This window comes from Fragaria vesca, linkage group LG6, assembly GCF_000184155.1.
Source record: "Fragaria vesca subsp. vesca linkage group LG6, FraVesHawaii_1.0, whole genome shotgun sequence".
In the NCBI taxonomy this organism is placed as follows: Eukaryota; Viridiplantae; Streptophyta; class Magnoliopsida; order Rosales; family Rosaceae; genus Fragaria; species Fragaria vesca.
The window spans coordinates 12,908,779-12,936,403 of record NC_020496.1 but is presented as its reverse complement, the minus strand read 5'-3'; the positions used below and the strand labels follow the sequence as shown (position 1 = coordinate 12,936,403).

General features: G+C 38.6%; 4 protein-coding genes across 5 annotated transcripts; 1 reads left to right on the top strand and 3 right to left on the bottom strand.

Annotated features, from left to right (window-relative positions):
* The first annotated feature begins 2,714 nt into the window (after positions 1-2,714).
* Positions 2,715-4,774, top strand: LOC101302177 (growth-regulating factor 4-like). Its single transcript, XM_004302969.1, has 4 exons — positions 2,715-3,183; positions 3,331-3,504; positions 3,733-4,063; positions 4,389-4,774. Exons 1-4 carry the CDS (start codon positions 2,940-2,942, stop codon positions 4,741-4,743), a joined length of 1,104 nt encoding a protein of 367 aa, XP_004303017.1. The 5' UTR covers positions 2,715-2,939; the 3' UTR covers positions 4,744-4,774.
* Positions 4,775-4,926: 152 nt separating this feature from the next.
* Positions 4,927-15,191, bottom strand: LOC101292919 (1,4-alpha-glucan-branching enzyme 2-2, chloroplastic/amyloplastic-like). Its single transcript, XM_004305309.1, has 22 exons — positions 15,146-15,191; positions 14,870-15,030; positions 14,430-14,647; positions 14,038-14,136; positions 13,304-13,346; positions 13,060-13,119; positions 12,864-12,944; positions 12,398-12,514; positions 11,905-11,988; positions 10,994-11,115; positions 10,713-10,832; positions 10,045-10,174; positions 9,847-9,957; positions 8,991-9,119; positions 8,487-8,590; positions 8,217-8,361; positions 7,269-7,416; positions 7,079-7,179; positions 6,334-6,411; positions 6,017-6,214; positions 5,545-5,619; positions 4,927-5,446 (listed from the first exon to the last, which is right to left on the bottom strand). Exons 1-22 carry the CDS (start codon positions 15,189-15,191, stop codon positions 5,324-5,326), a joined length of 2,493 nt encoding a protein of 830 aa, XP_004305357.1. The 3' UTR covers positions 4,927-5,323.
* A 2,583-nt stretch (positions 15,192-17,774) lies between these two features.
* Positions 17,775-19,930, bottom strand: LOC101301884. The gene is made up of 4 exons (XM_004302968.1): positions 19,370-19,930; positions 18,873-18,940; positions 18,474-18,653; positions 17,775-18,116 (listed from the first exon to the last, which is right to left on the bottom strand). The coding sequence occupies exons 1-4, from the start codon at positions 19,878-19,880 to the stop codon at positions 17,946-17,948; spliced, it is 930 nt and encodes a 309-aa protein (XP_004303016.1). The 5' UTR covers positions 19,881-19,930; the 3' UTR covers positions 17,775-17,945.
* Positions 19,931-20,371: 441 nt separating this feature from the next.
* Positions 20,372-27,417, bottom strand: LOC101301404 (pleiotropic drug resistance protein 2-like). 2 transcript variants are annotated; one of them, XM_004302966.1, is made up of 20 exons: positions 26,833-27,417; positions 26,610-26,730; positions 26,387-26,475; positions 26,204-26,288; positions 25,823-26,113; positions 25,619-25,709; positions 24,550-25,450; positions 24,291-24,451; positions 24,035-24,138; positions 23,705-23,870; positions 23,534-23,605; positions 23,300-23,427; positions 22,855-23,187; positions 22,414-22,728; positions 22,257-22,340; positions 21,997-22,130; positions 21,683-21,910; positions 21,356-21,527; positions 20,981-21,235; positions 20,372-20,871 (listed from the first exon to the last, which is right to left on the bottom strand). In XM_004302966.1, exons 1-20 carry the CDS (start codon positions 27,213-27,215, stop codon positions 20,602-20,604), a joined length of 4,383 nt encoding a protein of 1,460 aa, XP_004303014.1. In that variant the 5' UTR covers positions 27,216-27,417; the 3' UTR covers positions 20,372-20,601. The 2 variants fall into 2 exon arrangements, with proteins under 2 accessions (XP_004303014.1, XP_004303015.1); XM_004302967.1 differs by having other exon boundaries at positions 22,438-22,728; positions 23,300-23,418.
* Between the last annotated feature and the right edge of the window lie 208 nt (positions 27,418-27,625).

Sequence of the window (27,625 nt, the reverse complement as noted above, 5' to 3'; positions counted from 1 at the left end):
CAAATATTTAAAGGAGTAGGGCAAGGGTTCTGCAGTGAAGAGAATTTCGTCAAAGGGCCTATTGTAATTGTAGAGAGATAGGGATGGCAGAGAGTGGAGGAGTAGGTGGTAATGGGGTTGGGGCTGGGGTGGAGTTGTCACTTCGTTGCAGGAAATGGTGGTTGGTCGCATCAAATAAAGCACAAGCACATTGAAAACAGTAGGAGGAGTCTTGTTTGTAGGAGGAAGATGTGGAAATAATGAGGTTTTTTTTTATGAATCGGATGAGCTTTGCTTGCTTGGGTCAATGAGGCATTGCGCCCTACCCACCAGTTCTCTTGCACTGTTCTAATATGGTATTGCTCTATTAGCTCATGCTCGATCAACTAGTGCCTTCCACACCATCCACCACACACTTTCGTATCTTTTTCCACGCACGCAACTTGTTTGATCTTATTAACGTTTGTTGAGTTACATAACTAGCGTAAATTGAGATACTTAGGTCGGTTTGAGGTATATTATAACTTTCATCTAATAAAGTTGTCACTAATTTCTAGAAGCCGATGCAAATAGTGTGGTTTTAAAATAAAATAAAAACTTACAAATTTGTAACGGAACGCATTTTGTTGCTTAAATTATTTGTCGTCGAGTGATGCTATAAATCGTTTAAGTCACTTCAAATAAGTCTTTTTTACATATGAAAAGACTAAAGATTAAATTTAGATGTTCATGTTTACAATGTCAAAGATTAAGACTCTAATGTATGTTTGTTTTATGAGACTAAATAGGACTATGCTAAATAATGAGTCCAATTTAGTTAATACTGTGTTTGGTGTTACTGGGTACTAAAATAAATGAGCTTATGTAATACTTTGTTTCTTTAGATGGTGTTATTGCGGGTACTCAAATAAGTTATCCTTAGATAATACCATCATTCTAAATCACAAACCAAACAAATTACTCTCTACACTAAACATGACTTAATATTAGTATAACTTAAAACAGCCAACATAAGTACATGATAGTTTTAAAAAATAAAAATGTCTAATGTAGTCTCGAGTACCAAATAAGTTATCCTTAGATAACACCATCATTCTAAATCACAAACCAAACAAATTACCCTCTACACTAAACATGACTTAATATTAGTATAACTTAAAACAGCCAACATAAGTACATGACAGTTTTAAAAAATAAAAAGGTCTAATATAGTCTCGAGTACCAAACGTGCATTAAAGGTCTTATTGAGTATCCTAGTAACTACGCCCCAGACGAGGAGTACCATTCGCTGCGAAGTTAATAAGCTTCTCTAAAAACATGTCTAACTTCATTGATAACCAGCTTGGAAACTCTTTCAGCTTCGATTCTTCTGAACCCCATCTCTGCTTGCATATATAAGAGCTTTATAATCATATCTAGGAGTATAAAGCATTGCGGTGCAATTCGAACCTAGCTAATTTCATTCTTTCATTCCGATTTTAACAAGGATTCAGATATCTACTTGCGCAGTACGTGCAGCATCATTCAGATGATATGTTGCACGTTACATGGGCGAGAGTTGAGTGCAAATATAGTCGTTGGCCAAACAAATCAAAACCTTGGAGTAGGATCAATGGCCTAGCTTTGGGGAGGAAAATCAAACATGCATGTAGGGGCATAATGCGGGTCAAACAATAGTACTTGCTTCCTTTCCTCTCGTATGGTAGAACTGTAGGATACACAGAGGTCTGGGAGCCCACATTTCTGTGCCCTCCTTACAAGACTGAAGAAGACTCTTCATGATCAATCATAATGTTTGGCTTGGCGTTACTGGCTCCATTTTCATCTAAATTAGCTAAATTCATATTATTCAAGCAAGTTAATTTGGAACCGTTGAGATTCTATATTAAGCAAATGGTCAAACTAAAGGAATTATATGGATTGGGACTAAAGACGGAGAGACCGAAAGTTCAGATTTTATGAAATTAAGGTGGATATTAAGCATACGTCAAAATTGAGCTCTGTCTAAACGACGGATCAAATTAACATATATGAATTATATGAAAATAGATTAAAAGTTCGGATTTTATAAAATTGAGGTGAACTCACAACTACTTCATTTTGTAAAAAAACCGAATCCTCACTTGAAAAGCCGAATCCTGACGAGATAGACTTATGAATCAAACACGGCATCAAACACATTATATTGGTTTGTTTCTCCAACAAAGTTCTGTAAGCCGAAAGTATAAGTTTCTTAGAAACACAGATCTGAGTTAAATACGATTCTTACTGTACTTGCAATCTAAATCCAATGTCTTGGGAAAACCTAACACAGCATACATACTCGTACTTACCGCACAAGAAAAGAATATTAACCTTGAAAATGGGGGTGGTAAAGCCTGGGCTCGGCTGCAATGTAACTGCAAAGTCGGCTTGAAACCCTCTCCGCCAGTTATATAATCATGCATATCATCTGAGTCTAGGGTTTAGGTTACATTACTTAATGGGGTATAGTTATGATTAAACTAAACCAATTTAAGCCTAATAGAAACAGTTTGAGTGCTAGTTCCAAGGCAAAACAGAGAGACAGGAAAGACTGCAGGTTCTTTGCTCTCTCTACTAGTCTAGCTCTTCCATCTATTCATCATTTTTCGAAAATTTTTAATCTCACTTTTTTCGCTCTCAACTGTCTTGTCCGAGTGTCTTTTTCTCAAGTGCCCTCAGGCTTCTTCACTGGCTTAAACCAACTTTGCAGGCTTTAGTTTTTCATTTTTCCATTAAGTTTTTCTTTTAATGTCAGAATGTGAAGGTATCTGCCAAAGCTATAAAAGAACCACAGAGGCCTCTGCAGAAAGCTTGAGCAAACTTTCTCTTCACATAAACCCAACCAAACACCCACCCAGACAAGGATAAGAGTCTGAGATATAAATAAACCAAAGCCAACCAAGTTAAAACTCAAACCCCACTTTTCTCCTTTCTCTATGGACTTTCATCTCAAGCAATGGAGAAACCAGCAGCAGCATGAGTCAGAGGAACAACAGCCCTATCCTTCTGCTGCAAAGATACCAAAACTTGAGACCCAAACACACCCTGAACCAGTTTCTGGGTATGCTCTCCCTTTGTTTGTACCTGAACCAAACACCAAAGTCATCAGCACCCTGTCAGCATTTTCTGAATCTACTACCACCACCACCGCCCCAGCTTCTTCTGCCACCAGATTTCCCAGTGAGATTTTCTTCCTCTCTCTTCTTTCTCTTTTTTGACAGAAACCCAGAGAAGTCTGAGTCTTTCCTTACAGTTTGTTTTTTGGGTGCTTATTAGTTTAATTTATTTCTTATGTCTGTTTTTGTTTTGTGTGTGTGTTTTTTCTAGGAATGGGGAGCTTCTTCAGCATGAGTCAGTGGCAAGAGCTTGAGCTACAGGCTTTGATATTCAGGTACATGCTGGCTGGTGCTGCTGTTCCTCCTGAACTTCTTCAGCCAATCAAGAGAAGCCTTCTGCATTCTCAATTCTTCTTCCAACACCATCTTCAACATTACCCTGCTTGTAAGTATCTATCACCTCATCATAAGAAGGATAAATCTTGTTTTTTACTTTGATGATTTTTACCAAGCATTGCATGTTAGTTCTTAACACATTGGATTTGGATCCGAATTTTCATGGAACTCCCACGTAAACAAGTTTGAAGATTGGGAAATGGGTTGAGAACTAGGGATTGTAAATGGTACTTAGATTGGGTTTTGAGGTTGAAACAAGTTGTGTTTTTTGTGGTAGTGTTGCAATCCGGGTATTGGGGAAGAGGGTCCATGGATCCGGAGCCGACCAGGTGCCGGAGGACAGATGGCAAGAAATGGCGGTGCTCTAAAGACGTGGTGGCCGGTCAGAAGTACTGCGAGCGCCACGTGCACCGTGGACGAAACCGTTCAAGAAAGCCTGTGGAAGTCACCACCGCCACCACAAACGCCGCCGGAGGCAGCGGAGCTGCTACCGACAACTCGGTCGTGACTGTTGCCTCGTCGTTGGGAAAAGGGTCGAATGGTACCCACTTTGCTCTTTCTGGGTCATCACCATCCATTGATCTGCTCCAGCTCAGTCAGAATCAAAGGTAATGCAACGACCAAAATGTTTGTCTTTTTTTGTTGGGGGTTCAAATTCAATGTGAATTATATGCTCAACGATCGGAGGGTACAGTAGTATTGAAATGTATGTGGCATTGATGAAGCCATTGGATTCTTTCCTCCTTTTGCAGACATGAGATTTGATAATAATAATAGAATCTCATGGACCATGTTTGTCTCATTTTCTAGTACATGTTCTTAAATCTTAAAGCAAAAGGCCTGCTTAATAATGTGATGCCTTTAATCTTAAGAAAAAATAGAGTTCCTCCTCGGAGTCCTGCCTGAAAACAGAAGCTTCTTTGATACCTGCAGGGAAGTTTCGAGAGGTGTTCAATCTGACAGTCATGTCTTGCGGCCGTTTTTTGATGACTGGCCGGGACAGCTCCAAGAACCGGACAATGGGAGAAGCAATGCTACGTCAAATAACAATGCCACATCCCTGTCCATTTCGCTGAAGTTGTCTACCGGCAATGGAGTAGAGCCAGGCCAAGAGAGCGAGCAGCCACAGTTGAATTGGCCCATGGGATGGGGATCAAACCATATGGTTTCGATGGGAGGGCCTCTTGCAGAGGCGCTGCGGTCATCCAACTCCAACTCCTCACCCACCAGTGTTCTTCATCAGTTGCCTCGCGGCTCTGTCTCTGAAACCAGCTTCATCAGCACCTGAAAATCATAGCACAGTTCCAACTTCCTTTTCTCTGTTGCCTGTATAAATTGAATGCATCTTTATTCTTAAATGGACCAGATTCAATTGCTGCTTTATGAAGAAAAACTTTGTTGAAAATTTTCTTAATGAAATTAATTGACAGATGAAGACTGGAAGTCTGCAACCCATCGGATGACAAAATTTGTGGGTTCTCCAAATAAAAGTATTCAGTGACTTGCATAATTTATTCGATTGTATGACCACAAATCAGCTACATGCTATCTATACAATGCAAAATCTCTAGCAGTCACTGAGCTTAACCTGGAAAATAATTACAGAAGGATTTTTCACAAACTGGGACATTACTCTAGTTTATATGCCTACATGGGGGTTGGTTGTCTGAACTATAATTCTCATTTTTGAAGCTCATGTTCTGCAACTCCTTTCATGACATTATTCTTCTGACTTGGGTTGGCACAGCTGCCAAAGATGGCAAGCATGATCCCACATGAACAGCTCTTTGCTTTATTAACCAGTATACACGGCGTCTTTGCAGCAACATGTAGAAATTTCAGCACCAGAACTATACTAGTATCAAAAATCAGCCTTTGATGGGTTTCTTTTCCTTGCTCGTTTCCTTGCTCTCTACTAGAGCATACACCACAGCTGTTCTACAAGGTGCATATAGTTGGAAGGAATTGGGCCGCTCATCATACCATCCGTCCTGCATACAATTACGAGGGTTTAACATATGAAGTCTCTGTATGATTGGGCAGAAAGAAGCAAACGATTCGGATAATAATGCAAGGAAACGTTTCTTACAACAGTGAAGTAATCAGCGGTGTGATCAATCCTATTGAAGCCTCCAAATATTGACTCATCTGAATCCAAGACAATCTGGAAGGAAACAAAAATGTATGTTAGAGGACAAAATAAACCAAGTGGCAGGCACATTAAAAAAGATGCAAGAAATAACAGCAAAGTCAGCAAGCATCGAGTTTTAAGTGCTCAAAAATATTCATGATACATTCCCAACAATCAGAATCAACCTAAGATAGGACCCCCACCCAAATTGCAGCACACTTGGATGTCTTATTGGATTATTGCTATGTGAAAAGAAAATCAGCCAACACATTTGGGACTAAATCGCTCAACAATCTCAAGATGCACAAAGAAAGAAAATAAATAAACAATCACCTAACATCTACAAGTAATGCTAGAAAGAAAATGTGAAATAATAAATAAGTTTGGAAACCCATCTCTGAGTACCATATAGAAGTTGAAGAGGATATACCTTATACTTTCCTGGCTTTAAGCAGCCTACTCGGTAGTCTGAATAGCTTTTACTCCAATGAAAATTGAACACAAAAACCAGGTTTCCCCTTTCAAAGACGATAACTTTATCTCCTTCATCCTTTCGAGATATATATTGGTGCTCAGAAGTCATGAACTGGATCAAGAGTTGATTAAATTTAGTAATAGAACAGCCCAGCTGACATTAAATCAGATTGAACTTATGATTATCTAAAAAATCAGGGGAGTTTTAGAACACATTAGAAAACGGTTAAAGAAGCAATCCTTGGCCTATGCAACCAAGGCTACAAAACTTACACTATAAGTTTCTTCAAGATGATGCATTGCTCGATCAAATTCTTGCAAGCCATGATATCTCAGATAGTCAGCATCTGCCTGGGTACATAACCAACAATGTTCATAAAACATGAGCACAACGTAGAAGTAGCAAGTTGAAAATACACTTACAAAGGACGGACCCTTTGCAAATGAAATCATCCAGAAAAAAAAAACAAGACATGCAGCATGCCAGTGTTTTGTAATAAGATAGCAGGTGAAGAACTATTGATAGAACATAAACTTTCCAACATGATTTAACAATGGGATGAAGATGGATTGGAGCATTTGTTAAGGCAATGCCAAAGAGCAAGCCCCTTTGTCCAACACAGGTAGATCTCGAATAACAATTCAAAGGGGACTGGTTCCTATCAAACTGTCACCCGTGTGCCTATTGACTTTTAGTGTTGGAAAACTCCTTTACCGTTAACTGATGTCTTTCGGGAAGCAATTTGTATGTTCTTTCTTGTACTGACATTACGTTACTACCCTATTCTACTTTTTGTGTCAAGAAAGTGTAGAGTATGAGTAAAGTGTATAAAGAAATGGTTCATGATGAAAATCTGGTTTCATCAACCAATAGTCCTATCATGTGTAAACCCCACCCCCCTGCAACAAACAAGTTCTAACTACCAACAGTAGTGAATGCATTAGATCCATAACTTAGGAGAGTGTATGGATCCTTTGAATAAATGAATAGTTGTACTATAAGCTGGGCAAATCTTACAAGATCAAATCTACGCCGGCATTTGTCAAAACTGTTGTTGTTCCCAGGAACTATTTTTCCATTTGGAAGTTTTTGAACACCTCTTGGAAAATCAATCCACTCTGGGCAAAATAGAAATTAAACCACAAACATTAGCTACAATCTAATGATAAAATCATATACAATAAATTGACATGATGTCGTATCGTACCAGGATGTCCAAATTCATTCCCCATAAAATTCAGATATCCTTCTCCACCTAATCCCATAGTAATAAGCCTAATCATTTTGTGTAATGCAATTCCACGGTCTATAGTGGGAGTTGATGGTCTATCCAGAGCCATGAAATCATACATATCCTGAAACAAGCACAGAAAAATGAGATTATCAGTAATTCAAGAGACATGAGTTGGCACATTATTTGTAATCAATTTTAAAAATAACAAGCAATGTACATCATAATTTCACTCATAAATAGATATAGAGAATTGGGCAGTTAATATGCAGAACAGAGTTCTCAGGTTTGGGATCATGGGACATCTTGGTTCATGGTATGTGCATGTTACCATGATTATTTATCTACTTCAATTAATATTGAACAAGTATGATGCAGTATACAAAGTGCCTAGATACCAGATATTTCTCTTATAAAAGACTGATCTAGAGAGGAGTTCCCCAAGAACAAAGGTCAAGGTTCATACTTGGGAGCTTTGCCATACTAGAGTCATAATATGATATCTTAATAAGATTTATAAAGGGTTTCATAAGGGCATATGTATAAAGGATTGCATGCTTAAGAATTTTCAGATAATGACAACCAGGTCAATGTTGGGGGTTCCACAAATGGCACTTCATACAGAAAATTTCTTTTAGCCCTGAACAATCATAAGCTACCCAGGCTTCTATAATTCAGTCAAGGATGATCAAATAAATCAATAGTAACTGACATTACATATGTCCATTAGATTAGGGATGTAAAACTACGCATCAATAACTGTAAATGTCAGCCATTTCTCAAAATATGGATTGACCAGAGCACATGTGAAATAAAACTAACTGGGTATTTTGGAACCAAACAAATAAGCTATGTTGAATCCTTTTGTAAATAAGTGTCTTTTAAGTTGTATGATATGCTCGATGGAATGGGAATTTTTGTGACCTTGTCCATCAACCAGAATGCAATTGTTTTGTCACCAACAAGAGCTTGGTCATGACTTTCCGCATAAGCAACACACTTCTCTCCCCATCTTCTGTTGGTCAGCGTGTGAACAATATCACCCATTTGCCAGTACTCATCCATTTTTCTACAAGAAATTTCATGACACAATAAGGCAGCAAGAAGTTGGTCCGTATTAACATGTACTAGATTGGTGATACAAGACCCTGATTTCAAATATCTCGAAGAGTTATTTTTCAGATGGCAACTTACTGGAGGAGCTCAATCCATTTATCAGCAATAGCCATATGCAGGCGATAATCAAATCCAACACCGCCATCTGCAACAGGAATACAAAATGCTGGCATTCCACTAACCTGTAATGACAGAACATGCAAAACTAGAACAGTCAATGATGTTGATAGTATGATCATTAAGGTTTTAAGTCAACTACTTTACTAAATTAAAACTTGGATCCAAAGAGCTGGAATATTGCTAGTGTTTGCAATAAAATTGTTAAAAGAAAAAGGCTTCCATCTTTAGGCGAGGGTAAAAGTAGGAGGACAGAAAATCAATATATACTGACAAATAGAAAATAAAAAAAAATGAATCGGCGATATAGAGGTAACATCTTAGTTTCCTTATTTCAAGTTACTGAAGCAGCAAGCAACTTATTTTCAGTTCACTGTACTGAGAGAAATATAATACGTTAATGAAGTGGTAATTGTCAACACAAAAGACGCTCAATTGTACTTCTGAAAGGAATCGAAAACATACATCTTCACCGATGCTAATAGCTTCGGGGTAGAGCCCGTGAATCAAATCATTAACCAGCATCAGGTAAGTAACAGCATCTACATCTGTTGCTAATCCAAAATACTCGCTGTAGTTTCCAGTAAATGCTACCTACAGAGAGTTTAACCGATAATTGAATTTGTATACAAAAATGGCATTATGAAGATAAAATAGAAGTGAAACACGGTAATGTAGCATATGTGGTGAAAAATATATTGTCCGAACATGGATGTCATTGGTACTTTCTGTGTGAGTTAATTTTCCTGCATGGCCCTTAACTAATTCTTCATCATGAAAAGTAATATCAAAAACATCAAGTGACACATCAAAGCATTTTTAAAACCTAGACATTGAACATCACTGCCACATTATCATGATTCACAACAAACAAAACTGGACTTTGCAAGTGTTACCTATGATACTTCGGTGCAGTTCCCTAGTTCCTAACAAATCACTTTCAAAACTTCTATCAATCACATGATACAATTAGGGTATGGAAAATGCATCAAGGTGCCTAATACAATTCGGAAATTTGAATGAGAACACCAAGATTGATATAAAGGTTATAAAAAATAAAAAAACAGATGACACTAGAGAAGAATCAAAGTGTTCAAATTTGGTAGAATCTTAAAGCTAAATAGTGATAATAATCATTCTAAGCCATAATATGACTAAAAAAGGAGAAAACATATATGCTTGCCTGTTTTAATAAAACTAAAGAAATGCATAGCAAGCACAATATCAAATAGCATTATATTTTTGGAATAAAAGTAACCATTGATGTGATGCAATTACAATTATCTGCCAAATAAGTCGCATTGAAAACCTAAAAAAACACCTGCAATCCATGGTGAGTATACATCATTGAAGTTACACCATCAAATCTGAACCCGTCAAACTTAAATTCTTCCAACCACCACCTTGCATTTGAGAGAAGATACCTCAAAACCTGACAACAGAATTAAGAAGAAAAATTAAGGTCATATTTCTCACAACAGTAACATACTGTAACTGTTTTGAAGAAGAAAGCACACACCTCCCAACTTCCATAATTGAAAAGGCGAGAATCCCACATCCAATGATATCCACGGGGCCCAGAGTGGAAGTAGTGACTATCGGTTCCATCAAACATGTTCAGCCCATCCAACGTATTATTTGATGCATGGCTGGATGTGTGAAATATTAGAAGACTTATATAGAAGACAAAAGTGTTCATATAATAATAAGTTATGTGAGTTTAAATGCATCATATAAGTTTAATAGTCACATATGCTTTTCATAATATCAACCAAATAAAACATAACAACTCGTGATTAACACTCTACAAACTCAAGGAGAAGAAACAGGGATACTACAACTAGTTGGCAAAAGAAGTATTAAAAATCAGTAGTTCTGTCAAGCCCTGTGGGCTGTGGCCACATGATCAGCCAAAGGGAGGTGTTATTAAGCTTTAAGTAAAGTTCTACAGATTCTATAACTCAGTTGGAAATTCTGCGATTTGTCCCATCATAATTTAAAGTCAGTATGAAAGTAGACTGCACCCAACAAAGATCTTAACAAACTTGTGAGCACTCAAGCGTAAGTGCACAAATTTCACAAACAAATATCTTATAATGTTGCAATGTGCAGATCTCATAGAGAGAGAAAGGCATGTCCATTATGGAAAAAAGTATGTTACATCTCCTATGTAATATTAGCCCGTACCTGTGAACAATATCCATGAGTACAAGCAGACCAAGTTCATGAGCCCTATCTATCAGAGATTTCAGATCGTCAGGTGTTCCACATCGGCTGCTAGGCGCAAAAAAATTGGTGACATGGTACCTACATCACAGAAAGAAGTGCAATTTCACTTGTAGAATAAAGGGAAGATCAACCGATCATAAACAACCGCCAACTGTAATATTGGCTATCCCATTGAAAACATAATGTGAAAGTACAAAGTGTTGGAGCAGATGCTATAAAAAAATGGGATAAAAAAATACCCAAAGCTTGCATAGTAGGCATGCTCCTGAATAGCCATGAGCTGAACAGCATTGTACCCAAGCTTTTTAATGCGTGGTAGCACATCATCTCTGAATTCAGCATACGAGTTAATTTTTGGCTCCTGCAAGATGGGTCAACATTACTATAAGGTTAGAAAGGTTTTAATAGATAAATGAAAAAATAAAGGGGCAGGAATTTATAACGTTTAAAACCTGTTATTGCTATATAACCATATAACATGTAAGGGACAGATGTTGAGGCATATACTTCTAACTTTCAACCGACACTATAAAAATTCTGGTGTTCACCAGATGGGGTCGAACAGTTGCGTTCAGGTTGTAAAGTCTCATTTTGAGACAAGACCAGAGTTTGAGGTTGTTGGAGAGGGAAAGTCTCATTTTGAGACCAAGACCATATTTCGAGGCCATGGTTGGAGTTGCCCCAACGGACTGACCCCCTTTCCAGCTCAAAATTCAAGTCAGATTGAAGATTTTCGTTCCTACACAACCCAATTAACTTTCCCATTCTCATTGGGCTTTGGCAAGTGCCCACCCAAGGAGTACCCTCTAGCTTTGAAGTCATTAATGTATACTATCAAGCTGGACGAAAAGTTCTCCTTTTAATCACCAGGGTATTCACAATATTTTCCTTGCACTTGGGCTCATCCAAGTTTATATCTGATAGAAGTTCTCTTGAAAAAGATGCATTATACATTTTGGAAAAACAAAAAGAAAAGTTAAGATATTCTAAAATAACATCCTGCATCTCTGCAGCATGTATGTATTGACTGACCCAAGGTAACATTTATTGTAAAGTAACAGAAATACTAATTATCAAATACAGATATACATATATCTTCATATACATAGGTAGAAAGACACTACACAACTAGAGGGGTGGCAATGCTTACTGTGCTACTCATTCCAACATGTGCCTCGTAAATGCGGAGTGATTGTGGTCTATTTGGCTGAGGATGTTGAAATACATACTTCTCCTGAAAAAGAAGTGAACAGCATTTAGCCATGAAGATTGTTACCAGAAATACATAACAAGATCAAGTGCGCTGAACTTGAATAAACATCTTCTGGAAAATTAATTGAAGGCTCTCCTATCCAATCAATGACCAATGTGAGAATCCTATACAAACATTAATGACTCGTGAATTATTTTCTATGCCGACAACTTACCAAATGAGCTTCAATACTATGTTACTTTTTATTTTTTGTTCTTTTAGTTGTTATTGTGCAGCATGGTGAAATCTAAAGAGATCCACAGACATGAAGTAATTTAATAAAACACTACTGCAACCTTTCTTTTACCATAGCATTCTTATTGCACAAGGCATAATTAGTTATAGCATTTGTAGAAACACCCAGACACCAAAAAATCTGTTGAAAACATACCTCTTCTGGAGGATCATAGTATATTCCATTGTATGGGATTTCATTAGGAGCCTGTACCGAAAACTTGATCCAAGCAGGAATTGAGTCTTTGATACCTGAAGGGGTATCCATACGGATCTGCAATTTTACATAACACGTTAGATGAACTAGACAAGGTTCTCTTATAGCAATAATATTACACTGGTGAAATCAATTCTCTTACAGTGGTTGTTTATCAAATTTCATATAACATCCACCTGAAATTGTAGCATGCCTAGCAACTAGTCTTATTCCCACAAAAGAAGTTGTAAACAGACTACATTAAAATAGCTATATATAATCAAAATTCCTCAGAAAATTTTCATTATTTGTCTAGTTCATAGACATATGAATTACGGTATATTATTTGAAGAAACAAATAAAAAAGAATACCTTCAACTTCTAAACCAAAAAAATTAGACTTATAATGATCAGCAAGGAATGTTACCTTCACTCGAGAACCATGTGGAATTGCGGGTGAACCATCTGCATTGTTTGGCAAAAAGATCTCCCAGACCCCAAATTCATTCTGTGTGCATAAGAAATGTTGCGAACAACAAAATTATCATGCAAGCTTCATGTCATGCGTTCATTCTTTTGGTTCCTATGTACGAAATCCCACAACTAAAGTTCAAAAAACATACCCGAGTCATCACATCCGCATTCATATTCCAATTGTTGAAATCTCCAATTAATGATGCGGACTGAAATGGTGAACAAACAATCAGAAGAATTATGGGTGCTAGAGTAAGGGCTGAAGAGGATTCAAACCTAATACTGAATTGAACACACTATATCCAATATACTTGCTTTAATACGTTTTCCTTACTTCATGAGTAAACAACAGCAAAAGATAAATACTTGAAATTCCAAAAGAGGCAAACAAACCTTAGCTCCAGGTGCCCACTCCCTATAAGTGATACCTGTGGCACTGAAAAACCAGTTTGAGATTATAATCAGCACAAAAGATTTTAGATTATTTTTACACCAAAAGTATAAGAAAGAAACATATCTTCTCCAGTATATATAAACATGTAATGCTGAAATGAGCAAAACAGGCCATATAAAATACCACCACCACCCTAAGTGGCAGAGACCGCATCTACACTACAGATATATGGGCAACAGTTTTTTTGTCCTTTTTTTTCTTTCAAAGAAGCCCGGGTGATATTTGTTACAAATCTGTACAGAACCTGTAAGTTGACGCCTCAGGCCATGGAACAGGGCTCATAAACCAGACAGGCGGGCTTTTCTATTACTGAAATAAAATTGTTCAAGCTTTTAAGAGCAAATTTCTATTTTGTCAATCCTTGGAACAAAATATATTGAAGTGTTCTCTAACCAACAAAAGGCTAAGGGAACCAGTGTCATTTTGAAATATTAGAAGGTACTGGAGACGCAAGCAAGAAGTAGAAGGGATTTTTTTTTTTCTTTTCTTTTCGTTCAGCTGTACTGACATTATACATCACCTCTCTATTAGTTTGGTTTACATTCTAATTGCTTTTCTATATAAAAAAAGATCAAGAGACAAGTGAAAGTGGTTCATGGTTATTAAATTGAGTATAATACTGGAAAGATGCAAAAGTTGCTTCCACCATTGCAGAGGTCACCAAAAGTAGTACCTGCGTGTGAACCCAAACTTCTCATAGCCACGAGAAAACACCTCCAAACCACCTTCATACTTGTCAATTTCCTCACGCAGCCTTTTGTATTGTCCATAACTGAGCATAGTATTATACAGTCAGTGAAAGCCAATAACCTATTTTGGAAATAAAGCAGGCAAGAAAACACTTATATGAGAACCGAGAAAAATCACAAACTGTTGCACTACTGAAACATAAAGAATCTCGCAACTTATAGACTAGTTAGCTGGGCACTGTGCCATTTTGCTTGATAGGGGAACAGACCTTACTAATTCATCAATTATTTTCGTTCTCTTCTCAACTTCAGACCATTATCCATTTCAATAGTTAGATGTATCATTTAAGTGCGCAGATGTGGAAGAGAAACCTACCGGTAATCGAGATGATCCCGGAAGCCCTTCAAAAGTGGATCTATTTCATATATTTTTTGCCCAGTGCCAGGTGGTGGAATTGTCTTTGTAGCAGTACTTGCTGTTGCTTTTAAGGGACTAGGTGTTTCATCATCAACACTGCCCACATCTAACGAAGAAATTGCTTCATCTTCAATCTTCTCATCTTCCATAGTTACACTGTCTACATCCTCTAGCACCTGAGCCAAAATCATAGTACACAGAAACAAACTGTGATGTGATTCAAGTTGTCAAACAGAAAGTGATATTGGTACGGCATTTCTGCTCATCGTCTAAAATCCTCAAATTGAAAGTGGAATACATTTTGTTTTGGGAATTAAAACTGGCATACTGTTGCAAAAACCATAAATGATAATGTAGAGAACATTTGGTTACGCACACCAGTAATGTGTATCACAAACCTGAGGATCCTCTGAATCAGTGTCGGGAGCTTCCAATTCCTCTGTCAAAGGTGGAGAGCCATCACTCGGACCTCCAGGAACAAGAATTTTCTTTGAAGCAGCAACAGTTAAAGAAGAAGCTGAATCAGAATCATATGAAGACTTTCCGGCAAAGATCTTCCCTAAAAACAAGAACCACTTTAGCTTAATATACTTAACGAGCTAACTAATAACACAGGAGACAAAATCTTAAATGTTTTCATATGCGACACATTGAGTTTTGACATAAAAATTAACCGCGAATTAAGCACATGTTCGGAATAACCCCCAACATAAAGGCCATTGTGTCCCATCTGAAACACATAAACCCAAAAGAAGAAACAGAGGTAATCAACATCTCTTCTAAAAATCCCAATTTTCATCGTCTGTATCATAATTGATTCTTCTTCAGTGCTGATCATCCTCATTGTTTCCAGTACCCACATTTCCGATCACCGTCTCTTACATCCTCTATTTCTCCATAAAATCCTAGTTTCTATATCAAAAGCACATTCCTTCAAAGCTCACAACACATCAAGTAAGCTCCAACGAGTAATACTGTGATAATAATCAGTCTATCGTAACCTCGAGAACAACAAACAAAGGCCAAAAAGGTCAAAAGTGATTTAATTTTTGACGTAATCAATCTCACTCGCTCTTCCATTAACAGCTAGCTCCCTCCGGTCCAAATCAATCAGAAAAAATCGAATGATCAAACAGTACCGGCACACGTTACATTGCTGAAATGAAAAAGAGACAGAGAGTGCGGGAGTAGAGAGAGAGAGAGAGAGAGAGAATACGAGAGAAAGAGGAGGAGTTGTCGAGCAACAGGCAGAGGCTGGTGGAGCGCCGATTGCCGCCATTGAAATGCAAGGAGGACTTGAAACCGGAAGGGACGAGAGGGAAGCGTATCCCCGAGAGAGTCGAGACCATCTTCTTCTTCTTCCTCCTCCTTGAGTTTCCTTGTAGGGTTCGTTATCAGATCAAGATCTCTATTAGCTGAGTCTCACCGGCCCGCCCGGGAGAAACGTGATATGAGTGGAGAAGCAGCAAATATCGGAGGGATGGAGTCACAGTCACTACTCTCTCTCTCTCTCTCGTTTTGCAGAGTAATGTGTGCTGGTGTGTGTGAAGCCAATCGAGAGTGGGGGGGTGCCGGGTGTTGGCTACTCGCTCGCTTGCTACGTGTGCAGTCAAGAATTGCATGGGAATGGGTGTGTGGGACCCGGTCCCTCGCGTTTCGATCGTCGATTGAAGTTGGGATTTGATAATTTAATCACCAAATTCAAAATATCAGTCTGGTGGAAAATTATTTTAAAAAAAATAATAGGGGGAGGAGGAGGCACTGGGAGAGTGAGAGATGAGGAACGAAAGGCTGTGGAAAAGGGAGGAGGGGCCACTGGGATATATTTTTGTGTTTCTTTCTACCAACCTTTCTCTCTGATCAGAAAAAGGTCCTTTTTTGTTTCTCATACTATTTCTTGGGTGGCATCTGTTGCTATTAAAAGTATTTTTTTTTTGTCCTTTTTTCTCTTAATTCCTAGCATCCTTGGGCATATTCCATGAACCATATTCCACAGTTCTTTCATGCCAGCATGTGTTTCAAACTGTTCTTCAATTACTAAAATTCAGAGTTAGTTTAATTTCTCTAATAATATTTAGTTGTTCTTACAAACACGTAAAACTTAACGAAATTAAGAAAGATAGATCGATATGTATTCGTTACATGTGACATGCGTACATAAAGAAAGCATCGACTCATTTTTAGGAGGTGAAGCAACATTGCATGACATGCATTGATGTCCTTCCTCCCCTGAAATAGCTCTAGTTATCTACCTCTCACTTTCATTCCCCTACATTAAAGTCCTAGTACCACCTTACCATAATATAATATTGCTCCCACATGACCTGCTTCCTCATGAAACACCTTATTCTTCCTACACTCGAGTATCAGTACGCCATTGCTCTCTTTTTCTTTTTACAATTGGGTACAACTTTCCATCTCTTTCATTCCAGCAGCTCATACTTCTATAGCTTTTGTTTCTTTCACCCTGTCACTGTCCATTGTCAAGCTCATGACTCACTCTTGGTTTCCAGTTTCACCTAACTATAACTGTATGCTCACAAATGTCTTAGCAATGGTGAACCACACGCATTGGTAATACTGTGAGTCTCACTCTCTGGTTGTCCCAATCTTCATTTAGGGTAGTGAATACTGAATAGAAATGATCTCATAATCAAACACAGGTCATGTAGGAATATGCCTTTGTCCTGGGGATTTCAGCTCGGCCGAATAATTGGAGTGGCAGAATGACACTCGGATGTACTTCTATGATTCCATATGGGGTATGTACACTCGATCAAATTGTCGCAGTTTTGAAATGGTAAGACAACATTGTTCAAACGGTCTCTGCATTTCAGCCATGTCTGCAACCTGTTCGTAGACATTACTTATTGGTTTGATAGTAGAGATGTTAAACAGCCCTCCAATATGCGAATTTCATTGCTGCTTAACTCTTAATTATTCATAATTCATCTACAAAAGCCTTGTAGCTGATGAAAAAGTTGTCTTCATCACTCATAAGACAAACTGAGAGCGAATAAAAACATTTCTTATAATTTTGAGATCACAAAACAGATGATTAACCTTGAGATCATAACAAAAGTACTTCTTTTCCGGGAAATTTCATTCCTATTTGACCTACAAAATCACAAAAGAGAGGTAGTTTTGTACTGCTGAACACTGGTAGAATTCTTGACTGTATCTAACGATGCTCAGACCCTGTTTTTCTGGAAAAATTCTACTTCCTCAAACATAAATGAAGATGGCAAGGGAAGAGTAGGAAGGAGGGTAATGTTCCCAATGTTCAGATCCTGTTTTTCTAAAAAAAATTCTACTTCCTTCAGCGACAACAAAACAACATTCCATTGATATTTCCATATCCCTCCTACAAATTACATATTCTGTGATGTAGCTGAACACCAAATTATGCTAGTAAACATATACTTTATTATGATGAGTATATGACAGTGTAGTATGTACCCCAGACACTTGAAACTAGTTTGCCAAAACATCTGTATCACGGACTATCTTCATCGAGGGGAGCAAAATTGCAGCCACAGGGTTCTTTGCAAAACCACCGCCTTCATCAATAATCAGCCTTAGGCCTTCAATGTGAAGTTTCCCATGATGACCACTTACAATAACAGTTGGAGTGTTTTTCAGTTCCTATAATATAACAAAACACCAGGTCACCAGCAGACATCAAGACTTCAGTAACATTTCATAGTACGAGGATTTACAACAAATCTCAGTTAACCCGCACAATTCAAAATCTTTATCAAGAATATATATGAAATTCATGGAATAAAATAATCTTAGGACCCTAAACCAGGTAAGTTTCACTAACGAGGGTTACCAAGGACTCTTCCCTTATAGGCATAAAAAAGAATGCACATTTGAGTACGCATTCTCTTACATGCGGTTGATTGCCAACGACGTAAAACAATTGCATGCTGTTGGCAATCCGCCGGCTAAAAGAGAATGCATGCTTGTCTGCTGATAATTAGAGCAAAGAACCATCACCTCTGGTATATTCCACACGTCTTTCCTGCCACTCAGAGCCGCTATCTTAGGTATCCGAGTATCTCTGGCTTTCAGAAACTCCAACTGTTGTTTGACATCTTTATCTTTCTCCAAACCAGCATGAACAGCTATCAATTTATAGTATTTGGTTTCACCCTCAATCTCTACACAGACATCATCCTGGAAAAAGTAAAAAAAAAAAAAAAAAAACCCAACATCATCAAGACCCACTAAGCTTCATCATTTGTTCTCAATAACTGCATCTGCTTCAGAACACACAGAAAATGGAAAGTGAAGCAATTACGTATTTTCTTTTTTACGCAATGACTCTAAACAAATCTCTGTAGTCTCGTAAATGATTTTTATGAGACTCTTGAGAGCAAATAAAACAAGCCTGACCTCTTCATGCACCCAGACCACATTGGCAAGAAACTTCTTATGATCATCAGGAACTGCCTTCACCAAATCTGACCACAAGAATTGTTCCAATTCAGGAAGTCACCAAACAAAACATATCACCGATTTTACTGAGAAAGCACAAAACCCATCCAAGTATAGACAACTAGTTACAAGTACTAAATAACATAATGGCACATTCACCATTTGGCAAACCAAGATCAAACTTATCAGACTAAACCATCATACAATCAAGAGACATGAATTCGTCAAACAAAATGGTTTCATAGCCACTCTACGTAAATTTAACAGTACACCAACCTTAAGGTTACTGATTACTACACATAACAACAACACACGATGAAACATTAATGACTCGACAAACCAAGATTGTCACTTGCATAATTCGACACCAAATAATTCAACAACCAAAACGCACAATCAATTTCGAATAATCAACCAAATCAAACACCAAACACCCAACAACAACAAAATCATACCAGCAGAGCCATGAGGCACCCCGTAGGACTCGAATGTGGGCCCGGCATCATAAATAGAACCCTGATACTCAGTCCCCTTGGCCTTATTAAACCCCGTCATCCTCCCCGCCCATCTCCTCCCCTGCAAATGCATCCCTTCATACCCTTCGCCCTTAAACCACCCTTCTCTCTCCTCATTGTCCTCGAACTCCCTCCACCCCTCGCGGAACTCCGACCCGTCCAGCGGCGGAGGCACGACTCCGAGAAATGCGGCGAAGGCGAAGTCGTGGTTTCCGGCGATGAAGACGTGTTTCTGACGTGGGTATCGGGAGGGGAGGGAGATGAGGAAGTCGAGGACTTTGTTGGTTTCGGGGCCGCGGTCGCAGTAGTCGCCGAGGAAGATGATGAGGGCGGTGGCGAAGTCGGAAGAAGGGGTGGAGGATTCGAGATTGGACCAGAGGTTTTGGAGCTTGGTGTGGAAGCCGTGGATGTCGCCGATGCAGCAGACTAGTCTGGGTTTTGGGTCTGACATGGTTTTGGTCTTCCGGTGAATGGAGGAGGTGAGATTGGGTGAAAATGAAGGTTGAAAGGTTTCTGTGGAGGTTGAACTGGAGATTTATATATGTGGCGGGGCTGTGATTGTCGTTGAAATCAACCCGAAAAATTTATTTTTATTATTATTTTTTTACCAAGGAAAAACAAATGAGTTCAATTTTGTTTTGATTATATTAAAGATGATATCCTCAAAGGCTTTTTTGGATACATAAACTAATCCGCGCCGAAGGGTTATGTCAAAACATTTCCTTCCCCTTACCAAGAATATATTAAAATTTAAACTCTGATCAGCATTGACAAGGTACGAACTTGAGTATAAGAAATCACACATAAATTATTACCAACTTGACCACATGTTCTGGTTAACTCCACTGAGTTAAGAACACCTACATTTCAATTTTTAGACTGGGAAAAGAAAATGATTTTTATCATGAAAGCTTCCAAAACTGATCAGGATGGAGAACACTTGGACCAAAGAATGATTATTATTTTGCATCAAATCACTTTAGTAATTGTCTGAGAAACAAAAACAACAAAGATATTTTGTGTCCCTAAAATAGTTCAAGTATAGCTGCATTGGTGGAAAACCAGGACCAAAGAATGTAATAATGCACAAGATGGACCACTTTACACAGATGCTATCCTATTGTATTGTCCTAAGAGTCTCATATTTGTAGCAGCAGTGTCAAGATGCATGGTTATCTCCTCTGAAAGTTGAGGTACTTGATTCCATATGCAAACACAAAGAAGAAAAGGAGAACCCAGCCAACATGCGCAGCCGCGACAGCCGGTAGGAAGTCATAATCAAAACCCAGCTGATCCTTGAGGAAACTCTTCAATGGCGTAGTGCCATATCCGGGTAGCACAAGATCAGCATTCTTGTCACCCACTTGAGAGGTCACAAGGCCGTAAAGCGTCCAAGCCACAGGTGAAGCCCAGTAGTACCACCTCCACCAGATTGGGATTTGCTGCAACAGATCAAAAAAATGTGGTGAGCTCTTGTATGCCAACACAAATAGAATGTCAAGTATGATTTGATGCATTGTGCCATATGTATCTGGATACAATGTCACATACTGGTCTTGGAATGAGAAACCCGGAAAACAAATTCCAGAAACTGAGGAAAAAGGACATAACGATTGCAGCAATCTGGTGGCCTGGAGTGAGTGCAACAACCATCATCCCATACATTGTGAAGTAGATGAAGCACAGAAGTATGTAGTAGTAGAACCAGAGGAATTTGGCTATCTTCCACTCAAAGCCAATCATAGAGTAGAGGATCATAGTGTAGATAATAGTTTGAATCGCCACATAGATTGTCTCTATGGCCACCTGCAAAAGAAGTAAATTAAGTAGGTCTTCATAATGATTAATGAGTAACCAGTTTTTACTAGATTCACTAGGTTTAGATTGATAAAGTTACAGACCAATTTTTTCTAGTGTCTGCATTACCTGAGCGAATGCGTAAGGAAGTTCAGAGTACATCCCAGCCGCCCTTTCACGATAGAAAACTGTTCTTTCAATTGCGACAACTGATTGCACTGCAGAAGCATTGGTAGCTCCAAGGAATAGCACAGCAGCATACATGGCTCCTAAAAGATTCATCAGATCTTGTTGCTGGGTTCTGTTATATGATAATGTTAGTTAACATCAGATACTGACACCAATAGTATGACACTATGATATACTTAACTAATTTGATCTGAAATTCTGAATGATATACTTAACTATGCAGCAGTCAATTAACTAAGTAATTAGTCCGAGAGAATGAGATCTTACGTTTGTTGTCCCTTGTTCCAGAAGATAAGACCAAATAAACCACCGATGACTATTGTCATGAAGAACCTGATAGCGTTGTACTGGGGGTTTCTCCAATAAGACCAATGCATTTTCCAGAAACAAGCTTTACATTGAACAGAAAATGGTTGGGAGTATTTGGTTGGGAAGTAGAGATCCTTGGACCCTGGCACCGGAGTACTGAGCTCTTTGATAAGCTCTTGATTCCTCCTAAAAGAAGATCAAGAACGGGAAATAATCAAACGATAGAAATTTAGAGGAAGCAATAACATTTAGAGGAAAAAAATCACACTCACTGGTAAAGTGAGGAGTTGGCATAAATGTCTGCGAAGTCCACATCCAGTTGAGTCTCAACTGAAGGAGCAGTAACCTCAAGCATCCATGTAGCAGGATTGTAACCATCCCTAATCTTAGTGACCCCGGGAATGGCCTGTAACAGATTTATGTTAGTCGATAGGGCATTAAAATTCAATATAACTCGGTAACAAAGTCCCTGCTCAGATTTTCAAAGCCAAATAAAAATTTACACAAAATCACAACCACAAAGAATGCTCACTTCAAAATATTCTACAAGCTTGTGAGATTGGCGACCTAGAGGTCCAGCATATATAACTTGCCCTCCTCTTTTCATCAGAAGCAGCTGCAGAAAGCACAAATCAAGTTGGAAATATGCAAGAGGCAGTCAGGCGCACAAGAATACACACGAAGGTAACAAAGACTAGGAGGTTGAGTGATACCTCATCAAAGGCTTCAAAAATATCTATGCTTGGCTGATGAATAGTGCAGACAACAGTTCTTCCAGTGTTCACCGTGTTTCTCACAGTACGCATAACGATGGCAGCAGCCCTGGCATCAAGTCCAGATGTTGGTTCATCCATGAAAATAATAGAGGGGTTGGCTACCAGCTCCACGGCTATGGTTAGTCTCTTCCTTTGTTCTGTTGAAAGACCATCTAGTCCAGGAAGACCGACTAGAGCATCTCTAATGGGATTAAGCTCAACCAACTCCATCACTTCCTCAACAAACATCTGTATCATATCAAAACGAAATCTCAATACTGATGATTGTTGAAGAATAGGACTTAAAACTTAGAAAAGAATATGGTAAGGTTTATGTAAGGGATTCTTATTGAGTCGACATTGTATACAACATACCTTTCTTGTTTGGGTCTTTACGTCTGAAGAAAGACGGAGCCAGGCTGAATACAGCAGAGATTCGTACACAGTTACATGTGGGGAATGGATGTCATTCTGCTCACAATAACCGCTAACACGAGCAAATGTTTCTTGGTTCTTTGGATAACCAGAGATGTTAATGGTCCCTTCAATATAACCACCCGTCTTTCTCCCAGCCAAGACGTCCATAAGAGTTGTTTTTCCAGCACCACTGACACCTACAAGTGCTGTCAATACTCCTGGTCTAAAAGCACCACTGACATCTCGCAGAAGCTGAAGGCGATCTTGATCAATTCCTTGACTCTTCATTTCCTAATATTAGATAACAGAAGCTTACTTAATAAAGACCTTTTGAATGATACACAAATGATGAACATTTCTTAGAGGGAAACAAGGCATACAAATTTTACAATGAATAACTTACAGCTGGCATATCAACGTAGTAGTTCACATGGTTAAATGCAAGTGGAAGGGGTTGGAAGGGCAAAACCATTCCTTTCGTTGGTGCATTCTCTGAAGAACTTCTCAATGCCATATCGAGACCTGAATTTTCTCAGAAGAAGTTTTTGAAGGTAAGAATTTGTCACTTGTCTTAGTGGTGACATACTGTGAGGGAAATGTAACCAAAACTTATAGGGGAGGAGATAAATGCACAGACCTTCAGTTGATGACTTTTTCTTCTTTTTTTCACTTTCTTCATCAGCTGTAACAGCTTTCGTATCTCCAAGAGCTGATGTTCATAATCCAATACAAGAAACATGGTTCATCAACTTTAGAATTTCACTTTTATTGATGAAACAGAAAAAAATTGAAAATGTGATGAACTTACGATTCAGAAATGTCAATGCTGCAACGAATAAGATGTTAAAAAGAAGAGAAAATCCAAATAGTGCTCCAATACATATCCAGAACCAATATTCATCTGTGAAGAATCCTCTGGACTTAAGGAGGACTTTCCCAACTGTAGGTGCATTAATTCTTGGATCTGTATTTGGCTGCAGGTCCAGTTGATAAGAGTCTTTAAAACTTCCAGTAATTTCTTATGTTTGAGAATTCAAAACTGGCTATATTCGAACATAAATTTGCTTAAGCATGAAATTGTTCATGCACATGATTCAAAGCATGAAATAAAGACTATCAAACCTCTGAGAGATCTTACCGCACTCCATCTTTTATCGAGGAATTCATTCATGACAATTGCATTTTGTCCATACATCATAGGAGATATATAGTAGCCCCATATCATCCAAGGCTCAATGTCATCTGCAGTCACAAAAATTAACTATTACAGATGATGAAATACCAAGATGAAGTATCTGAAATTTGTAAGTGATTTCTAACATTAAAACTTTAGTACTAACAGATTGCTCTAACAACAAGAAAAGAACTCAAGGTGGAAGAGATTGAGCACATACTCTTGGCAACAATGAATCCTCCCAGGACAAACACCATAAGCAAGGTAAAGGTACCGAGAGTATTTGCAACTGTTTGTGTTCTTCCAAGAGCAGCAATGAACCGAAAGAGGGACAGTGCCATTTGATGTATGCCAAAAAAAGCCAAAAACTGTTTGAAAAATCTGTGAATAAGAACTATGTGAGTAGATGTATCTCTGATCACAATAGCCTCAGATATGACTAAATTTATATTCCAAGATGAAAGTTAAATCATGTTTACCTGCTAGCAGCTGGAGCAAATCCAATGGTGTAATAAGTGAGAATAATCCATATTGCCGATTCCATAAAAGATAGGGGGATCCTAAGGACCCAAATGGGTAATCCAAAAGCCCAAGCAGGATAAAACAAGAAATCCCTCTGTTTATAAAACACAGGAAGCCTGAAAACAGTCATTGCCAGTTCTGCCATTCCATTGAACATGACATTGATCAGACTGAAAAACAGCGCTCCGAAAAACTTCCCTCCATCTTGTACAGTGCCCACTGGCATTTGAGTTCTAAGGAACACTGTGAAGGCAATTACAGACATGATTGTTATCTGAGTGGTCTTGAATACATACACAAAAGAATTGCGCTTCATTAGAAGCCACTCCCTTGCAAAACAAGCCTTGAACAGTTCCCAATTTGAAATACCATATTTCTCTTTGACTAATGCAGCTGGGTGAGCTCTTGACTTCTCATAAGGAACCCCAAGTTCCGATGCAATCTGTTGGCCACACTGGAAATTGCTGAAGCACTCAACAAACTCAGCAACATCAATGTATCTGTAAGGTTCACTTTTCTTGAACCAGTATTGTTCTTGATCCTTCTTTGATGTTACTTCTTGCAGAAAGTCAGCAACTCCTTTCCTCTCTGGGCATTTGAAACCCATGTATTCAAAGAACTCAAGAACACGGTCACGCGGACCTTGGTACACAATCTGACCTTCTGAAAGTAAGATAAGGTCATCAAACAGCTCAAATGTCTCTGGTGCTGGTTGAAGAAGAGAGATGACCATTGTCACATCCATTATATGTACCATTTGCCTCATGTACCTGCATATCTGAAAAGTTGTGGAACTGTCTAACCCTGTTGAAATTTCATCCATCAATAGCACCTTTGCTGGTCCTACCAACATTTCCCCTGCATATTGTTTAAGCAACACCCATTAGGCTGGTAAGACTGTGTGATACATTACATTGCAAGACTGTGACTTGGGACCTTAATAGGGTAATTCTGATTTAAAGTTCATCACACAAACATTGTCTCTAATCAATAAGAAATTTCTTAGATATCTGACAAGAAGCATACCAGTTGTGACACGCTTTTTCTGGCCACCAGAAATACCCCTTCTCATATCATCACCAACCATGATATCAGAACAGATATCCAAACCAAGAATCTGTTAATTCATAAGAAATTAGATTTTCCCAAAATATTTGGATTGATGATACATTAAACTATATATTTCGGCTTCAGAAAAAAACTGGCAAATGGCAATTAACGGTTACAGACCTTGAGAACATAATCTGTGACCAAACTAGTCTTCTGGCCTGAAACTGAAGTGGCTTTCATGAATGCATCAATCTCAGGATCTGGCTTGATTCCTGCTTCCTTTTCTCTTCTGGAAAGTTCAGCCAACATTTCATATCTAGTCCCCACACCCAAACATCGTCCGGAAAAATCCAATGTCTCCCTCACTGTCATTTCTCCGTAGTGGAGATCATGTTGACTGATATAAGCACATGTCCTCTGGGGAACAAACTCACTGAATTCATGACCACAGTAAGTGATGTTCCCAGATACCTGTTCACCATTTCCGAGTCATTCAATACATAAATGGGTAAAAAGTAAACAATGACAAGTGAAAATTGGATGAGAGAATTGAATCATCACCCTCAGATCGTCATCAAGCTTCCCTGCAAGTGCCAACAGCAATGTTGTTTTACCTGCACCTGGAGGACCCAAAAGCAGGGTCATCCTGGAAATTACGAAATCAGTGAAAACCTAATACAAGTACTAAAAGACTAACCAAACCTTTCTGTTTCAAGAAATGAAAGAACAAATCATCAAAATTACCTAGAGGGTCTGACTATTCCACTGACATGTTTAAGTATCTGGATCTTTCTCTTCTTTGATGGAGAAAGACGAATCAAACCCAGAACACTCTATACAACCCAGAAACAAAATCAAGTAACAAACAAATTCAATCCTCATCCCATTATACAAATTCACTAGATAAACTATTTGCAGCCACAAATAACATCACAAAATTGATACCGAGAAAACAAAAGAAACTTACCTCTATGCTGTTCAAGGTGGCATTAAGCAGAGTAGGCAGTGCTCTACTCCCAACATACACATCTCCTTCAATCGACAGATGCTCATATCTAACTTCAATCTTCGGAATTTCAATCCCAACTCTATAAAACCCAAAAATTCCAAATCAATAATTAAAACAGTATAAACCAAAATTAAATAAATTATTTTTTTTCTTTGTTAGAGTGAGCTTCACAGTCTCAAACCTGTCGGTTCTGTCTCGAAGTCTTCTAAGAAACCTTTCATTATCATCTTCCACAACTTTGAGTATGTTCTCCATCAACACCTTCTTGTCTTGCACTCCAAGCCTCGTAACATCCACTTCATCAGTGACCACTCGTCCATTGTCGAGTACCTGCCGGAGCATCCCTCTTCTCAGTCTATCATAAGTCGGAAGCCGCTCTATGGCTGCCCACCGGAGCTCTTCATCCTCGTCCTGCCGGCCACTCCGGTTGAACACGTCCGGCGGGGCTTGCCATACTTCCCGGAAACTTGTAGAGGCCCAGCTCCGCTTGCTCCCATGTGAAGTATAGCTCCTCCGGCTGCTCGTCGACCGTGCCAGATCGTCTCCGGCCAAAGCCGACGCCATTTTGATCTACTTCGATTACCAAAACAGCTTGAGTAGTACTTTTGAGTTTTGACAAGACTCACAAGAGCTTAAGTAACACCAGCAGCCACCTTGTATGACGGTTGTGAATGAGGACGTGATATTCTAACTAACTCGACGACCACCTGTAATGGATGGAAACTCAGAAGCTTACAGAGATGTCAACATGGCATCCACTTGTGGTGGCGGCCGGCCAGTGTCATCGTTGTCATTAAGATTAAGATTAGAGAACTAGAAAATGGACGTGGGATGTTGAGAGAGATATATGTACACGGAAATGGGCACCAGTCTCATCAGGTTTGAATTTTTAAGCAGCTTGATTATCACTATTTCATATGGTGCTTATGATTTGTGTAGAATTTTGTATAGATTTCTTTTTCAAGTTTTGAATA

What these genes read in the sequence shown, in the direction of transcription:
- LOC101301884 (XM_004302968.1), bottom strand. Translation starts at nt 19,880, where the DNA reads ATGTCAGACCCAAAACCCAGACTAGTCTGCTGCATCGGCGACATCCAC. An exon ending in TGGTCTGGGTGCATGAAGAG is followed by an intron (nt 18,654 to 18,872) that starts GTCAGGCTTGTT and finishes TACTTTTTCCAG; the next exon opens with GATGATGTCTGTGTAGAGAT. An exon ending in ACGTGTGGAATATACCAGAG is followed by an intron (nt 18,117 to 18,473) that starts GTGATGGTTCTT and finishes GTTATATTATAG; the next exon opens with GAACTGAAAAACACTCCAAC.
- LOC101302177 (XM_004302969.1), top strand. Translation starts at nt 2,940, where the DNA reads ATGGACTTTCATCTCAAGCAATGGAGAAACCAGCAGCAGCATGAGTCA. An exon ending in TTCTGCCACCAGATTTCCCA is followed by an intron (nt 3,184 to 3,330) that starts GTGAGATTTTCT and finishes TGTTTTTTCTAG; the next exon opens with GAATGGGGAGCTTCTTCAGC. An exon ending in CAGCTCAGTCAGAATCAAAG is followed by an intron (nt 4,064 to 4,388) that starts GTAATGCAACGA and finishes TGATACCTGCAG; the next exon opens with GGAAGTTTCGAGAGGTGTTC.
- LOC101301404 (XM_004302966.1), bottom strand. Translation starts at nt 27,215, where the DNA reads ATGGCGTCGGCTTTGGCCGGAGACGATCTGGCACGGTCGACGAGCAGC. An exon ending in ACTACGTTGATATGCCAGCT is followed by an intron (nt 23,188 to 23,299) that starts GTAAGTTATTCA and finishes ATCTAATATTAG; the next exon opens with GAAATGAAGAGTCAAGGAAT. An exon ending in AGCTTGTAGAATATTTTGAA is followed by an intron (nt 22,131 to 22,256) that starts GTGAGCATTCTT and finishes AATCTGTTACAG; the next exon opens with GCCATTCCCGGGGTCACTAA.
- LOC101292919 (XM_004305309.1), bottom strand. Translation starts at nt 15,191, where the DNA reads ATGGCCTTTATGTTGGGGGTTATTCCGAACATGTGCTTAATTCGCG. An exon ending in AAATGGATTGAGCTCCTCCA is followed by an intron (nt 8,362 to 8,486) that starts GTAAGTTGCCAT and finishes AATTTCTTGTAG; the next exon opens with AAAAATGGATGAGTACTGGC. An exon ending in CCGCTGATTACTTCACTGTT is followed by an intron (nt 5,447 to 5,544) that starts GTAAGAAACGTT and finishes AATTGTATGCAG; the next exon opens with GACGGATGGTATGATGAGCG.